The 17,183-nt window shown below is 28.9% G+C and overlaps 2 protein-coding genes and 1 long non-coding RNA gene across 13 annotated transcripts; all 3 read left to right on the top strand.

Moving 5' to 3' along the window:
- Positions 1-4,645: 4,645 nt before the first annotated feature.
- On the top strand, positions 4,646-8,032 carry LOC101210918 (serine carboxypeptidase-like 1). Of its 3 annotated transcripts, XM_004141361.3 has the most exons (14): positions 4,649-5,228; positions 5,303-5,448; positions 5,680-5,756; positions 5,897-6,019; positions 6,095-6,197; positions 6,285-6,322; positions 6,423-6,524; positions 6,626-6,712; positions 6,820-6,945; positions 7,096-7,167; positions 7,252-7,370; positions 7,457-7,570; positions 7,645-7,690; positions 7,818-8,032. In XM_004141361.3, the coding sequence occupies exons 1-14, from the start codon at positions 5,095-5,097 to the stop codon at positions 7,896-7,898; spliced, it is 1,368 nt and encodes a 455-aa protein (XP_004141409.3). In that variant the 5' UTR covers positions 4,649-5,094; the 3' UTR covers positions 7,899-8,032. The 3 variants fall into 3 exon arrangements, with proteins under 3 accessions (XP_011654155.2, XP_004141409.3, XP_031740050.1); XM_011655853.2 differs by lacking the exon at positions 6,820-6,945 and having other exon boundaries at positions 4,646-5,228; XM_031884190.1 differs by lacking the exons at positions 5,897-6,019; positions 6,095-6,197; positions 6,285-6,322 and having other exon boundaries at positions 4,650-5,228.
- Positions 8,033-10,640: 2,608 nt separating this feature from the next.
- LOC101207623 (serine carboxypeptidase-like 1) lies at positions 10,641-17,004 on the top strand. Of its 8 annotated transcripts, none has more exons than XM_031884183.1 (14): positions 10,648-10,918; positions 11,005-11,150; positions 11,394-11,470; positions 11,615-11,737; positions 11,825-11,927; positions 12,024-12,061; positions 12,172-12,273; positions 12,375-12,461; positions 12,551-12,673; positions 12,848-12,919; positions 13,002-13,120; positions 13,189-13,317; positions 13,392-13,437; positions 13,568-13,797. In XM_031884183.1, exons 1-14 carry the CDS (start codon positions 10,746-10,748, stop codon positions 13,646-13,648), a joined length of 1,419 nt encoding a protein of 472 aa, XP_031740043.1. In that variant the 5' UTR covers positions 10,648-10,745; the 3' UTR covers positions 13,649-13,797. The 8 variants fall into 8 exon arrangements, with proteins under 8 accessions (XP_031740048.1, XP_031740049.1, XP_031740044.1 ...); XM_004151496.3 differs by having other exon boundaries at positions 10,651-10,918; positions 13,204-13,317; XM_031884184.1 differs by lacking the exon at positions 12,375-12,461 and having other exon boundaries at positions 10,646-10,918.
- On the top strand, positions 14,001-16,595 carry LOC116403349. 2 transcript variants are annotated; one of them, XR_004216072.1, is made up of 4 exons: positions 14,001-15,418; positions 15,502-15,604; positions 16,236-16,356; positions 16,510-16,595. It is a non-coding gene; the product is annotated as an uncharacterized LOC116403349 (long non-coding RNA). The 2 variants fall into 2 exon arrangements; XR_004216071.1 differs by lacking the exon at positions 16,510-16,595 and having other exon boundaries at positions 14,002-15,418; positions 16,236-16,473.
- Positions 17,005-17,183: the final 179 nt, after the last annotated feature.

Raw genomic sequence — 17,183 nt, 5'->3', positions numbered from 1 at the left:
GAGATTGAAAATCGAAGAGGTTGGCTTGAGCTTTTAACACAAATCATTCTCTTTTCAAGGCTACACAATAATATGCTTTGCTCATCTTATAGAGAAAATTGGACTCCGACTCATACTTGGTCAAGAATGATCAATTTTTATAGCTCAAAACCCAATTAACCATTTTTTGTATGCCTACTTTAATATCTAGCTTGTCTAATTTCTTTCTCATATTCGTTGGGTGAGTTTAGCCTTGATTTTAAAACAATCCACCTATAACAAATAATAATTCTCGCAATATTTGCTTTCTCGTACTTAAATTTTTTTATTTTACTTACCCTGTTTTTTAAAATAGTAACCATTAACTTGTTAGATGCAATTTAGGATTGTACCTTAGTCATATTCTTGTTTTTTTCACATTAAATAACAAATAAAAAGCAATTCGTTTTCTTAAAATTTATTTACTGCTTTACATAAGTTTATTGGACAATTGCTTGAGCGGCCAAAACATCACACAAGTTTTTTCTTCAAGAAATGGAATATTCTGAACTAAAATAAATATTTAAAAAGTCCAAATATGAAGTTGAAAATATTAAAACAAAAATAAATATCTAATAAAAACCATGAATTAAAATATAAAAAAAGGAAGAAAAAAAACACAAGTCAAGTTTGTATTTAAACCATAATGTTGACAACAACCTAACTCTATTTATTTTTGATAGGGTGGAAATTGGGTCCTCAAATTCATACACTTCAAATTTTGAAAAGAAGAAATAAAGAATAAAATAGATGGATAGATTTTCTTCTCGTCATTTGTCACACAATGTTCTTAATTAATTCCATCTCCTATTATAAGGAAATATAAAAAGCTATAAACATTTGTTTTCTATGGTTGCTAATATTTTAATTTATACATGTATACAAATATTGTGAATTTAGTTATATTTCTTTTGTATAAATTACAAAAAAAAAAATCTCAAATTTATAATAACACGTTTTGAGTAACTAAGTTAAAGAATTAAACAAAATTATTAGATGTGTGCTTGAAGAAATTTCCACTTCTCAAATTATAGTATTATAGGAAATTAAGTCAAACCATAGCATTATGAGGAAGGGAAATTATTGCAAATTATATTTGAAAATCTATTGTTAATTAAACTCTCATTTTTAATAATCTTTACACTTACATTAGATTATGGATGTGTTTGAATTTTATTTTGCATTTCAATTTTTCTATCTCAATAGACTACTGTTTTGTAGTTAATTTTTCTTGTACAAGTGAGGCATGTAATTTAAAATGTTTGAGCAATGCCCATTTTGCAACTCCATTCGATAAGACGTCATATGACATATCAAACTCAAGTAAAAAAAAGTAATATAATAGGTTAGATTAAACCATTTATAGTATTTTAAAATAATTTCTAAATCTATCTAGAAATACGAGCTTGGTTTTTTTAAATAATGGTATTAAAGGATGAGCCTTGTTTTATATATATATCAACTAAAGCGATATATATTATTATATTCTATTGGAGCCCATTGCACGTTATTTTAGTTTTGACAAAAAAAAAAGTAATAAAAGAAAAATTCATTACAACAAAATGTCTGAATATATATAAATTGTTTATTAATGTTACTAATAGACATTAGTATAATAATAAAAATATATTAGAATCTATTAATTAATGAAGTCCGAAATCTTACCACTGTTTTTTAAATATTTAAATATTTTAATTAGTTTTGTTATATTTGAAATAATTTTTTGATTTACGTAAAAATCCGAAAAAATTGTTGGGCTCATTGGCCCAATGTGAATGAAAGGTGTTATTTTTCTTTAGATGGGCTTCTTGGTCCAATAGGATACATACTATTTTGTAAAACAAAGAACTAATTTCATAGCAGCAATGATATCGAGGATGCGGATTTGACACCGTAGTTGTAGGGACGGGATATGCTTGAGGATATGGATCATGTGAGAACTATTATCGATCGGTTCTGCTAAAGTTGAACAAGCTATAATATAAATTAGACGTGTATTTTCTCTTTAATCCATTTTTTTCAAGGGAAAGCTTTGTCGAAAAGGAATGTTTTGAAAGTGTATCTTCGATTGGAAAATTATCCAATTGTGCCAAACATAGCATCATGAGAAAGGGGAATTATTGGAAATTATATTTGAAAATCTATTGTTGTGCAATTATTGCAAAATCTATAATTCCCATTCTCTAACCCATTTTGTATCAATAGATGGGATGATAGCGTGCATTTCAATTTTGCATGTGGTGCCAATATTGAAAAAATGTACCTCAGTAATAATATTTCTCTCCGTCGCCGCTCCATTTCCATGGCCTTCCCCACCGTCGTTTTCCCATCCTCTCTTTTCCTCCTCTTCCTTTCTCGGTTCATCTCCACCGCCCATGCCACCAGAGGATCATACTCCACAGTCAACCAATATCTCCCGGGATTTCCAGGACTCCTTCCATTCCAGCTAGAAACTGGGTTGGTTTTGTTATTGCAACTTCCTCTTCTTCTTAACCTTTCGATTATATACACACACGTATATTTGTTTTCGAAATTTTGAAATGAAATAGATATGTGGGTGTGGGAGATTCAGATGAGTTTCAGATATTTATCTATTTAAATGAAAGGTCCCATAAGTTTTAAGGAAGACGAGGAGGCAAACAAGGAGGGCATTCCTCAGCTAATCTTAAACCCTTACTCATGGACCAAGGTAATTAATTATAGTATAATGATTATTAATATATTTTAATTGAAGTTTGTTTGTTTCTTCTTCCTAAATTTATGGTTAATTAGACTAATTTTCATTAATGGTAATGAAATGCTAGAATTCTAGCATATTGTTATAGTTTTACCTGAGGGGACTGGATTTTCATATGATACAATTACTCCTTCCTCTTTTAAGCCAGGAGATTTTAGTCAAATTTAACACTATCTTCAATTTTTCAGAAAGGTATATATATATATATATATTAATTATATTTTCACCTAATATTTTTTAAAAATTTCTTTGATCAAATTTGTAAAATATTGAATAATCTGGATTGGATTTATAGTGGTTGGTTGATCATCCAGAATTTATAACAAATCCCTTCTATGTTGATGGAGATTCATACTCTGGTATGATTGTTCCTGTTCTTGCTCCAAACTGGTGGAAGATATGAAATTCCTTTTATTGATCTTTTTAGTTATTATCAAATGAGATAAATTAATTGCTACTTTTGTTCATTTTTTATTTTCATTCAACAGGAAATACCATACATGAATTTCTATTTATAAGTTTCCAAGTTTGTAATTAATTTTTTCTTAAAACATTTGGTGAGTTAATTATTTAATTTGTTGTTTTATCGGTTGACAACTTTATAAGTTCATATACTAATTTTTCTTATTATTGTGTATGCTAGGGATATATATTGGGAAATCCTTATACTATTCGTGATTCAAATGATAATTTTAAAATTTCTTTTGGTCATAAGATGACCCTCGTCTCTGATGTATTGTTTGAGGTAATATAATGAAAAAAGAAATAACAGTTTTCATCCCTAGTCTTAGGTCTAATTTCAATGTAATATAATCCATATGTCGTTTTAAAACGTTACACATTTAGTTATTAAGTTTTGATCTTGATTTCAATTTTGTCGGTGATTGAGTGTCAAAATGCTACATTGAAACTTATTTATTTTCATATATATCTCAAGATTTTAATTTCTAACCTCAAATTTTCATCAAATACTTTTGGTGTTCCTTAACATTTACTCATTTGTGTTTATTGAAATTTGTAAACATTGAAAACGTAGAGATTAAATTGATTTAAGACTCAAATGTCAAGAGTAAATTTGTACAATTTTAAAACTTACATGAAATTCAAAACTTAAGAACTAAACATGTAACATTTTGAAACCTAGAAACTAAATTGGTTTCAAAACTAAATAAAAATTAGATCCAAAACTTGAGAAGTAAAAGTACACTTTTCACTAATATAATCCAACATCTTTCTAATTAAAGAAAGTATAAAGAAAATATGCTCAAGACATTACAAGAAATATGAAGAGGTTTGCGACATTATAACTTTATGTTATATCATATCAAATGAGATATATATAGATCATATCATATTAATGTTGCCATTTGTTATTCTGCGATAGTGTATTTGGAAGGTGGAACCAACAAGTATTATATATCCAATATTATATTTGAGTCTTCAAAGTAACAAGATGTATATAATGATCGAAGACCTCTCCGTAGCATCCCATCAAAGTAACAAGATGTATATAATGATCGAAGACCTCTCCGTAGCATCCCAACATTGCTGCTTGATCAAAACTCACAACTCTCTTCCCTTGGTTGCCCTCTAAATTTTTCTCTCTCAAATAGTTATTATAAATATGTTTATGTGAAACATATATCTAATTATGTTTCGATTGTGTTTTCTTTTTACTACAAAGGAGTTTAAATACAAACTTTCTAAAGATTGGGCTAACACATATCAAGTTTAAAAATCGCTTCACATACGTGAGGTAAATATATAAGTTACGTGTAAGGATATATATATTTTAAAATATTTAATAAGAAATATGTATTGATATATCAAACAATGATTGTTTTTCTTGTCTAGAGAAGTATTGAAGAGTGGATAAGATGCATGGATAAAGTGATGAAGCGGCGCAATGTTTTTAAGATATTGATCCATTCATCCTATTTTCTTTATTTTATTTTCTTTTCTTTGAAATAAAATCCTATTTTCAATTTGATTTCCATCTTTTTAATAACATAAACATACAGGTGCAAGAAGGTTTATTTATTGGAAGACGTCGACCAATTTTTATGCATACATTACTTTGTTGCATTTTTGTTTTTTTTTTTGCTTTTTTTCTTTTATTGTCCTACTTCAGTAACTATAGGCCAATGAGAGATGAGCAGATTATGAGGAAGAAGACAGTGTAGCAATTTTAGTCCATACCATTTTTCTTCGTCATAGAACTCACTCTCAAAATATCTCTGACAGTTGTAGAAATACAAGTTTACAAAAATTCTTTAAACAGGTCCATTGGTTTGCATCCGCTTCTGATTTCTCCCGTGACCACTAACCACCGGAACCCAATGCTTCTTTCCTTCCGCTTCTCTCTTTCCATTCTTTTTCTTCTCCATGTATTCTCCGCCCACGCTAATTCTCACTGGACGGTGAACTCTTTGCCGGGATTCTCAGGGGAGCTTCCTTTCTCGCTGGAAACAGGGTTCGTTTTATGTATACATTCATTATTTTTATTTTCTTTTATTGGTAATTAATAATGTCTGATGAACAAAACAGATACGTAGGAGTGGGGGATTGGGAGGAATTTCAATTGTTTTATTATTTCATAAAATCATATTCAAATCCCAAAACGGATCCTCTCGTTCTGTGGCTCACCGGAGGCCCTGGTTGCTCTGCTCTCTCTGGTCTCGCCTTTGAAAGTGGTATTTTCTCTTCTCTTTAATTACCTCTTATCTTCTCTTCTTCATTTTATTTAGAACACCAAATTGAAATTTTAGAAGACTTATTTTGCCAACTTACCCAAATTGTTAAATCAACATATTTTAGTTTACAGCTTTTAAAAATGCCAAAATTGATTTTAAACAAACATATGGTATGCGCAAAATTATAAGCTTCATTGTGTCATTATTAATCTCTAATTTGTTTATGTAAAGGTCCAATCAATTTTGAGGGAGAGCTGAAGGAGGGAAGCCTACCTCGAGTACTCATAAACCCTTACTCATGGACACAGGTCCAACATTTGTTATTATATATTTTCTCCACTTTATTTCATTCTTATATATGTTTGTGTGTTCGTAATCAACTAAATTTATTACTTTAATTCTATATGACTAATTATGTTTAATCCTATATCGTGTATATGATCAATAGAACACCAGTATACTATATCTAGATTTACCCGTTGGCACGGGTTTTTCGTATGCCAAAACCTCAAAAGATCATATATCAGGAGATCACGAACAAGTTCAACATTCTCTTCAATTCTTGAAAAAGGTATACATATGTTCTTCTTTTTCTTGCTATTTCTTTACATAAGTAATAAAAATCTTAATGAATTGGAATTTGCAGTGGTTCGATGATCATCCAGAATTTATATCAAATCCATTTTATATTTCTGGAAATTCTTATTCGGGTATGATTGTTCCAATGGTTGCTTTAGCAATTTTAGAAGGTATATAATCTTGTTTTTGTTGATAAAAGTAATGATAGAGTTATTAGATAAATTGCTATTTACATTCCTAATTCATTTGGGTAATAGGAACTTACAAACACATTTTTTCATTTATAAATTTCCAGGCAAGTGATTCCATCCATACGTATTCTCATCTTTGCTACTTACTATTTACTATTTACTAAGTTAGAGCATACTAAGTGGTACCTTTTCTTATCATGTTAGGGATACATATTGGGGAATCCCATCACTATTCCTCATGCAAATGAAAATTGTCAAATTCCATTTGCTCATAATATGGCCCTCATCTCAGATGAATTGTATCAGGTGAACAAATGAAATATATTAAAGAAAAAATACACACCAAAATGAAAATAGAGGCAACAAAAAAGAAATGATTTCACCTTCAATTAATTCCTCATTTACAGTCGTTGGAAGCTAGTTGTCAAGGAGAATATGTAAACATTGATCCTAACAACGTGGAGTGCTTAAAACATTATGATACATTTACAAAGGTAATTTTTACAAATTATCTACGATAACTATTTATTATTTTAACCTTCACTTAGTTTTTTTTTTTCAAATATTAATTGTTCTATCCAATTTGTATTTTTTTTCTAAGTGTACTTCTGTAGTTAGAGACTCGTGTATTTTATGGTCCAAATGTTCATCTTTAAAAGAACCACAAACAAAGTCTGGACAAAGAAGATCTCTGATCAACAGCATTTTTGTAGGCCAAAGATGTCGTGTAATTTCTCTTCGCCTTATCATAATATATGTTAATTATATTACCTTATGAAATAACTAAACACAATAGTTCCCTCATATAATGATTAAGACAACTTATTCCTTTTGATGAGAAAATTCACATATATGATGAATCAATTGGTTTATACAGGAACATGATGCCATACTTGCCTACTATTGGGCCAACAATGACGAAGTTCAAAAAGCACTTCATATACATGAGGTACAGTAACAAAATATTTCAAGAGAATGGTTAAATTATTTTAGAAAGAAAGAGTACCAAAAATAATTATTTGATTTTGTTTAGGGAAGCATTGGAGAATGGATTAGATGTCGTGGAAAAGAATATTACAATTTTGAGATGACCAGTGTTTTTCCTTATCACGTGAACCTTAGTTCTAAAGGCTATCGATCATTAATCTATAGGTGATATATAATTGAATGTTAAATGACTTGTTGTAATAATTGATGCCTCATTGATTAATTGCTTAATACGGTGGTTTTGAATATAGTGGAGATCATGATATGGTAGTGCCGCATATGGAAACTCATGCATGGATTAAAGCTTTAAATTATTCTATAGTAGATGATTGGAGGCCTTGGTTCATCGAGGATGAAGTTGGCGGGTAATTGTTATTTGTATTACAATGTATGATCGTTAATCTTTAAGAAAACTTAGTAGCAATTTTTGTTTGTGCAGATACACCAGAAGTTTTGCAAATAATATGACATTTGTAACAGTCAAAGTAAGAAAAATATTTGTTTCGAAACTTTTTTGAATCTTGATTTTGAAGAAGTAGAAAAATGATTTTAGCAATTAGTTGTATAACAATTGACAGATTTGTTTGCTATTTTTTTCATAATTTTTTTAAGGGTGGAGGACATACACCAGAATATTTACGAGAAGAATCCAGCATAGTTTTTAAGAGATGGATAGTGGGAGAATGGTTATGAACTTCTATGCCATAATATTTATTTCTATTTAATTGTTCAACTTTTGGATATTACACATTTAAACACTAATATTGGTTTGTGTGTTTAATAAGTTTGAGGAAGGAAGTTTCAATATCTATGTTTGTGGTTCTTAATTATGGTTAATTTGTTTGAATGACAATTTTAGATGTCATCCAAATAATTTTAAAAACGATATAAAATTAATACAAATTTCCAACCATACGTTATTTTACTTAAAGAAAAAAAAAGTCTCTCTTCATTATTTATTTTGGCTTCAACAACTCCCATTAATGTCTTGGATACCACAATTTATTTATTTATTGTTAAAATACCAATTTTGTTCCTAAAGTTCTTAAATTACTTCTCTTAGTATCTGAATTTTTAAAACATATTTACTTTGATTCCTACCTTTAAAATTCCGTCGTTAAAGATGTGGCTTTCTATAATTGAATTATATCTTTTTATATTTATCGTATTAATTAAATAGATAAATAACAAATCTTCATATTTATCATATTAATAAAATGATTGAACTGGTTGAACTCATTCAATGGCCGATTTCACAGTGAACGTAGGCTTCTTCTTTGGCGGAACCCACTTAAATCTCATCTTCATTTTTGTATCGCCTTTACCAAAAGTTCCAATAATTCACATTAAAACGTGCTCTGTACTTTGTTCATAGTACATATTAAATCAATCATAAATTTTCTACCTAAGAGGACGAGGAGAGGAGAGGAGAGGAGGCCCTACCATGTTTTTAAATTGTGGATCCCTTGATCGCATGTTCTTTCTTTTATTTTTTAAAAATAAATTCTTATTTTCAATTTAATTTAGGTTATGTTTTAATTTGAATTAAGAAAAAAGTATTTTTAAAGAAATTTATTTTTTAAAACTATATTTTCTAAAAATTATTTAATGTCTCCCAAAAGCGCTTTAACTTTTTTTAAATAAATTATTTTCTAAACTAAAAACTTGGAAAATGTAACTCAATAGTTGGTGTGGTTTTATGGTTTGGACTTTTTTAATAATGTATATATACACCTGAAAGCAATGTTTATTTATTAGAAAGAGGTGGAGCAATTTTTGTCCATACATTACCCAGTTGTAGTTTTTTTTTTTCTCTCTTTCTTTGTTACATTTCAATAGTTAGAAGTGAATCAAAGATAAGCAGATTATTATCTCTAGCAGTGGTAGAGATAGGAGTGCAACAAAAATCCTATAAACCCATAAATGGATCTAATCTAAACTCATCCTTTCCTTCCATTTCTGATTTCTCATTTGATAAAACTCTTCATTTTATTTATTTTTACTCAACTTACACTCATTGTTAAATGAATCAAATTTACCATTTTTTATGTACATTCTTAGTTAAATCTCTAATAATATATTAATATATGAGAAATTGTCAAAAATAGTCATAACAACATACACCAAAATTTTCAGATTCTATCAATAACATATATTTATATATAGCCATAAGAGAGAAATGAATGATAGAATGATATTAATGGCTATCATTGATCAAATCCAAAAATTTTGTTATACCTCGTAAATATTTTAATTGATTTTACTATTTTAAAAAATGTCTCTTAATTTAACTTGTATAATATAAAATAAGAAAATCAATATCTATTTTCTATGTTTGAGAGGAGAAAGGGTATCTTTTTATTAATTTTTAAAATAAAAAAATACATAACAAATAAAATTATTAAACATCAAACAACAACAAAAAGAAATAATTAAAATAAAATTTATATAAATTAAAATATATGATAATATGAAAATATTTTTTTTTATGAGTGTTTGAGATTAAATACATTTTTGAAGATATATAAATATTACAATTCAATATTTGCCGCAACATGGAGCTTACAACAAATATGCAAGTTTGATGACTTAATATCTTCTCGCGTGTGGAGATAAAGGAAGTGAAAGAGTAAAAGTAGAAAAAAGCAAAGTGAATATGAAATATTAGAGAATTATTTGGTGAAAGTGTTAAGTGAAAAAAAAATGATAGATCAAACTTCTTTTTATAGTAGTGGATAAAAAAAATTACAAAATAGAATTCTAAAACTTAAAACTATTTAAGTTGCAGAAAAAAATTGGTATTTCTTTTATTAGAAAATTAGCAAATTAGCAAATTAGCAAATTAGCAAATTAAATCATTATTTATTATAAACTTCCGATTTTCTTTCGTTCTTTTTTTATTATTTATTGTTTTCTTTAAATTAAATTAATTAAATAACATTAGTTAAATTAAAAGCAATCTATTAATTAAATTTCAAACGAAATTTCATGTATCAATCGAATTTAAATTATAAAATCCATAAAAAAACAATACTTTTTCTCCAATTTACATTTTTATATTTAAATTGAAAAATGAATAATAGCAATGATAAAACATTATAAAATTTAAAAAATACTTGAAGGTAATATGCTGAGATAAAATAAATACAGGGATAATATAAGCAATATGCAAAATGTACAAGATGATCAATTAGCGTATGATTCAAGATAATTAATTAATACAACATATACAAGATAATTAATAAATACAGGAGGATGCAAAATAATAAACATAGTTTTATTAAAATATTGTCGTTTTTAAAGTTTATTATCAAAATAATGTTATTCCAAAATAATACTATTCTCTTTTATTATTATTACAGTTGAAAAGGAAGACTTATTTATTAGGAAGAGGTGAGCAAATTTTGTCGATACCTTACCTACATCCACCTTGTTTTTTCTCTTTCTTTGTCACATTTCAATAATTACAAGTCAATTAGAGATAGGAGTGCAACAAGAACAAAAAAAAATCCTAATCAATTGGTTTAATTGGTTCCATTTATGATTTCTCCCCTCACCACTAACCACCTGGACCCAATGGTTCTTTCCTTCCGCCTCTCTCTTTCCATTCTTCTTCATCTTCATCCACTATTCTCTGCCTCCGCTTATGCTCACTGGACGGTGAACTCTTTGCCCGGATTCTCAGGGGACCTTCCTTTCTCGCTGGAAACAGGGTTCGTTTTATATATACATTCATTATTTTATTTTATTGGAGAAGATTGAAATTGGTAACTAATAATGTTGATCAACAAATTAACAGATACGTAGGAGTTGGAGATCGGGAGGAGTTTCAATTGTTTTATTACTTTGTAAAAACATATTCAAATCCCAAAACGGATCCTCTCATTCTGTGGCTTACCGGAGGCCCTCGTTGCTCTTCTCTCTCTGGTCTCGCTTTTGAGAGTGGTAAATTTTTTTCCTATTTAATTACCTCTATCTTCACTTTCTCTCCTTCCCTTCTTCATTTTATTTATATGTATTTCGTGCATTCTTGTAAAGTTAGAAGACTTCTTACACAAATTCTTAAATCAACATATTTTACTTTATAACTTCTAAAAATGCCAAAATTGATTTTAAACAAACATATGGTATGCCCAAAATTATAAGTTTAATTGTGTGATTATTGATCTCTAATTTGTTTATGTAAAGGTCCAATCAATTTTGAGGGAGAGCTAAAGGAGGGAAGCCTACCTCAAGTACTCATAAACCCATACTCATGGACTCAGGTCAACGTTTATTACTATATGTTTTCTGCACTTTCTTTCATTTTTTTTCTTATATAAGTTGCCTGTGTTCCTAATGAAATAAATTCACTACTTTAATTTTATATACGACTAATTATGTTTAATCATGCTGAATATGATCAAAAGAACTCCAGTATAATATATCTAGATTTACCGGTTGGCACGGGTTTTTCATATACTAAAACCTCACAAGATCATAAATCAGGAGATCACGAGCAAGTTCAACATTCCCTTCAATTTTTGAAAAAGGTATATATACATACATACCTACCTTCTTCTTTTTCTTGCTATTTCTTTTCATGAATAATAAAAATCTTCATGAATTGAAATTTGTAGTGGTTCGATGATCATCCAGAATTTATATCAAATCCATTTTATATTGCTGGAAATTCTTATTCTGGTATGATTGTTCCAATTGTTGCTCTACAAATTTTAGAAGGTATATAATTCTCTTTTTTTGTTGTCGTTGATATAAGTAATGATAGAATTATTAGATAAGTTCCTATTTATATTCCTAATTCATTTATGGTGACAGGAACTTATAAACATATTTTTTCATTTATAAATTTCCAGGTCAGTAATTTCATCCACTCGTACACTCATTCTTTCCTATTTACTAAGTTAATTATAATTTTAAAGTTTCAAATAGAGCATAATAATGGTACCTTTTCTTTTCATGTTAGGGATACATACTCGGAAATCCTTTCACTATTCCTCATGCAAGTGAAAATTTTCGAATTCTATTTGCTCGTAATATGGCCCTCATCTCAGATGAATTGTATGAGGTAAACAAATAAAATATGTTAAAGAAAAAATACACACCAAATCAAAAATAGAGACAACAAAAAGAAAATTGATATGACCTTCAACTAATTTGTCGTTACAGTCGTTGGAAACTAGTTGTCAAGGAGAATATGTAAACATTGATCCTAACAATGTCGAATGCTTAAAACATTACGATACATATACAAAGGTAATTTGTATCAATGATTTACAATCGATAACTATCTATTGTTTTACCCTTCACTTATTTTTTTTCCAAATTTGTTTTTTTTTTCCAAGTGTGCTTCTGTAGTTAAACAAGGATGTATTTTATGGCCCAAATGTCCATCATTAAAAGAACCACAGACAAGGTTTGGTCAAAGAAGATCTCTCAAGAGCAGTTTAGTAGGTCAAAGATGTCGTGTAATTTCTTTTCTCTTTATTATAAAACATGTTAATTTTACCTCATTTATTTTACTTTATGAAATAATTAAACACATTAGTTCTCGATTATTTCACTCATATATAATGATTAAGACAACTTATTCATTTTTATGAGAAAATTCACATATATGAAGAATGTGTTGGTTTATACAGCAATATGATGCCATACTTGCCTACTATTGGGCTAACAATGACCAAGTTCGAAAAGCACTCCATATACATGAGGTACAATAACAAAATATTTCAAGAGAATAGTTACATTATTTGAGAAAGAAAGAGTACCAAAAATAATTATTTGGTTTTTTAGGGAAGCATTGGAGAGTGGATTAGATGTCGTGGAAAAGAATATTACAATTTTGAGTTGACCAGTGCTTTTCCTTATCACGTGAACCTTAGTTCTAAAGGTTATCGATCGTTAATCTATAGGTGATATATAATTGTATGTTAAATGACTTGTAATAGTTGATGCCTACTTGATTAATTGTTTGATATAGTTGTTTTGAATATAGTGGAGATCATGATATGGTAGTGCCGCATATGGAAACTCATGCATGGATCAAAGCTTTAAATTATTCTGTAGTAGATGATTGGAGGCCTTGGTTTATCGATGATGAAGTTGGCGGGTAATTGTTATTTGTATTATAATGTATGATCGCTAATTTTTAAGAAAACTTAGTAGCAATTTTTGTTTGTGCAGATACACCAGAAGTTTTGCAAATAATATGACATTTGTAACGGTCAAAGTAAGAAAAATATTCGTTTTGAAACTTTTCTGAATCTTGATTTTGAAGAAATAGAAAAATGATTTTAACAATTAGTTGTATAACAATTGACATATTTGTTTGCTATTTTTTTTCATAAAATTACTTTTAGGGTGGAGGACATACACCAGAATATTTACGAGAAGAATCCAGCATAGTTTTTAAGAGATGGATAATAGGAGAATCCTTATGAACTTCATATTAATAAGTATCCCATAATATTTATTTCTATTTAAATGTGCAACGTTTGTCACCAATGATATTACAATTTAAACAAATATTCCTTTGTGTGTTAATAAGTTTTATGAAGAAAATTTCAATGTTGATGTTTGTGTTTCTTAATCATGGTTAATTCGTTTCGATAATTTTACATGTCATCCCAATAATTTTGAAAATAATATAAAATTAATACAAATTTCCAATTATATGTTATTTTACCTTTTAAAAAAATCTCTTCAAAATATATATATATATATATATATATATATATATATATATTAGAATTAGTGGACTTGGCCGTTAGAGTATTTTTTTTAAAAGTATTTTGGTAGATTTTCTTTATTTTCTAAATCTTTTCCTTTTTTACTCGTTATTATATTCTATTTATTCTCGTCCTTTGTACCTATTGTATGAATCATTAGAAAAGTAATAAAACTAAAAAACATTGTGGTTTTTCTCTCGATTCTTGATTTTTCATGTAAGCCTTAGGTTTCGTGTTTCGTACTTACAATATGGTATCAGAGCAAAGCAACAACGAAACCCTAGAAAAAAATTTAGGAAGAACCTAGACCCAACCAGCCACCGCTGTCTTTGGACTAGATAGCTCGAAGTTACTAGAACCATTTTCGGAGGAGACACTTTTGGGATTTTTGCATGAGAGCACAACACTTGTGGGGAAGACGAAGATTATGTAAGATAAGAAAGAGGGATATTATTCATAAAAGAAGCGGATAAGTCGATAAGCCGACCTTGCTACTTTTACCTAAATTACGGAGAAAGTAGTGAAATACAAGAGGTGGCCGTCCGGAGAAAGACAAGAGCAAGAAAGGCGCAAAGAATATTGCGAGTATAATGGGGAAAGAATTTGAAAACAGAAACAACATAAGGAAGTACGGGAAGAGCTACAAAATAAGGATAAAGGAAGTACAAGAATAGCATCAACATAAGGAAGTACAAGAAGAAAAAGGGGTGAAGCCCTACAGTACAGGTATAGGTAAGTCCAGAAAGAACAAGTAAATCAGGCGCAAAGAATATTGCGTCAAGTGTGAGGGGCAAAGAATGATCGAAGAAGTAAGCAAATATGAAGGTCGAAGCCACCTAATGGTTATGGTTCCTAATATAATGGTTATAGAACATCGCATTCGATTGCGAAGGCAAAAGCCGAAACTCGGCTGACTCCTAGCAAGACCGAAGCTCCCGTAGAGGAGCTGAGGAAGTATACCTCAACCTCATGACGCGGATAAGAGGGGGAGTACAGAAAGGGAAAAAGGAACCTAAGAGCTAACCTTTCTGCTCCCTCTCTCCCTAGTTGTCGGTAGCAGCTACCGGCTTCCGGGTTTTCAGGATGTGGTATATGGCTCAGCTCCTTGAAGGGAGCTTCGGTCTTGCGTCTTTATACAAATTTTAGATAGAGTTTTCTCTTCTTTATGTGGCTAAAACCCAAAAAGTGTTTCGCCTACTTTTTCAAGATTGAACTCCGTATTTTGTATTCTATATATATTCTCTACACTTCGTTTCATTCTTATATATGTTGTCTGTGTTCCTAATCAACTAAATTTACTACTTTAATTTTATATATGACTAATTATGTTTTATCATATATTGTGAATATGATCAATAGAACTCCAGTATACTATACCTAGATTTACCTGTTGGCACCGGTTTTTCGTATGCTAAAACTACAGAAAATCATAAATCAGAAGATCACGAACAAGTTCAACATTCCCTTCAATTTTTGAAAAAGGTATACATACATGCATACATTCTTCTTTTTCTTGCTATTGCTTTTTGTGAGTAATAAAAATCTTAATGAATTGGAATTTGTAGTGGTTCGATGATCATCCAGAATTTATATCAAATCCATTTTATATTGCTGGAAATTCTTATTCTGGTATGATTGTTCCAATGGTTGTTCTAGCAATTTTAGAAGGTATATAATCTTTTTTTTTTTTTCTTTTTGATATAAGTAATGATAGAATTATTAGATTAGTTGCTATTTGTATTCCTAATTCATTTAGAGTGACAGGAACTTATAAACATACTTTTTCATTTATAAATTTTCAGGTCAGTAATTTCGTCAATTTGTACACTCATTCTTTCCTATTTACTAAGTTAGTTATAATTTTAAAGATTCAAATAGAGCATAGTAATGGTACCTTTTCTTTTCATGTTAGGGATACATACTTGGGAATCCTTTCACTATTCCTCATGCAAGTAAAAATTTTCGAATTCTATTTGCTCATAATATGGCCCTTATCTCAGATGAATTGTATGAGGTAAACAAATAAAGAAAGAAAAAATACACACCAAATCGAAAATAGAGACAACGAAAAAGAAATTGATATGAACTTCAATTAATTCGTCATTTATAGTTGTTGGTAACTAGTTGTCAAGGAAAATATGTAAACATTGATCCTAACAATGTGGAGTGCTTAAAACATTACGACACATATACAAATGTAATTTTTACCAATGATTTACAATAACTATTTATTGTTTTACCGTTCACTTTTTTTCTCCAAATATTAATTGTTATATCCAATTTGTTTTTTTTTTTCTAGGTGTACTTATGTAGTTAAACAAGGATGTATTTTATGGTCCAAATGTCCATCTTTAGAAGAACCAAAAACAATATCTGATCGAAGATCTCTCAACAGTATATTTGTTGGTCGAAGATGTCCTGTAATTTCTCTTCTCCTTATTATAAAATATGCTAAATTTTACCCCGTTTATATTACTTTATGAAATAATTAAACAAATTAGTTCCCAATTATTTCACTCATATAATGATTAAGCTGATAACTTATTCCTTTTTATGAGAAAATTCAAAATCAGTTAGATTTATACACCAACATGATGCCATACTTGCTTACTATTGGGCCAACAATGACCAAGTTCGAAAGCACTTCATATACATGAGGTACAATAACAAAATATTTCAACAGAATTAGTTACATTATTTGAGAAAGAAATGGTACCAAAAATAATTATTTGGTTTTGTTTAGGGAAGCATTGGAGAATGGATTAGATGTCGTGGAAAAGAATATTACAATTTTGAGTTGACCAATGTTTTTCTTTATCACGTGAACCTTAGTTCTAAAAGTTATCGATCATTAATCTATAGGTGATATATATATATATATATGTATATGTATGTATGTATATTATATGTTAAATGTAATAATTGATGTCTCTTTGATTAATTGTTTAATTTGGTGATTCAAATATAGCGGAGATCATGATATGGTAGTTCCGCATATGGAAACTCATGCATGGATCAAAGCTTTAATTTGTTTAATCTATATACCATTTTTTTACCTTGCTTTGAAATTTGGAGGCCTTGATTCATCGAGGATGAAGTTGGCGGGTAATTGTTATTTGTATTATAATGTATGATTATTAATTTTTAAAAGAGCTTAGTAGCATTTTTTTTTTGTGCACATACATTGTAAGCTTTGCAAATAATATAATATTTGTAAATGTAAAAGTAAGTAAAATATTTGTTTCGG

Source organism: Cucumis sativus, chromosome 4 (genome assembly GCF_000004075.3).
Source record: "Cucumis sativus cultivar 9930 chromosome 4, Cucumber_9930_V3, whole genome shotgun sequence".
NCBI lineage: Eukaryota > Viridiplantae > Streptophyta > Magnoliopsida > Cucurbitales > Cucurbitaceae > Cucumis > Cucumis sativus.
Note: the sequence above shows the minus strand (reverse complement) of the source record. Positions and strands in the feature narration are given on the sequence as shown.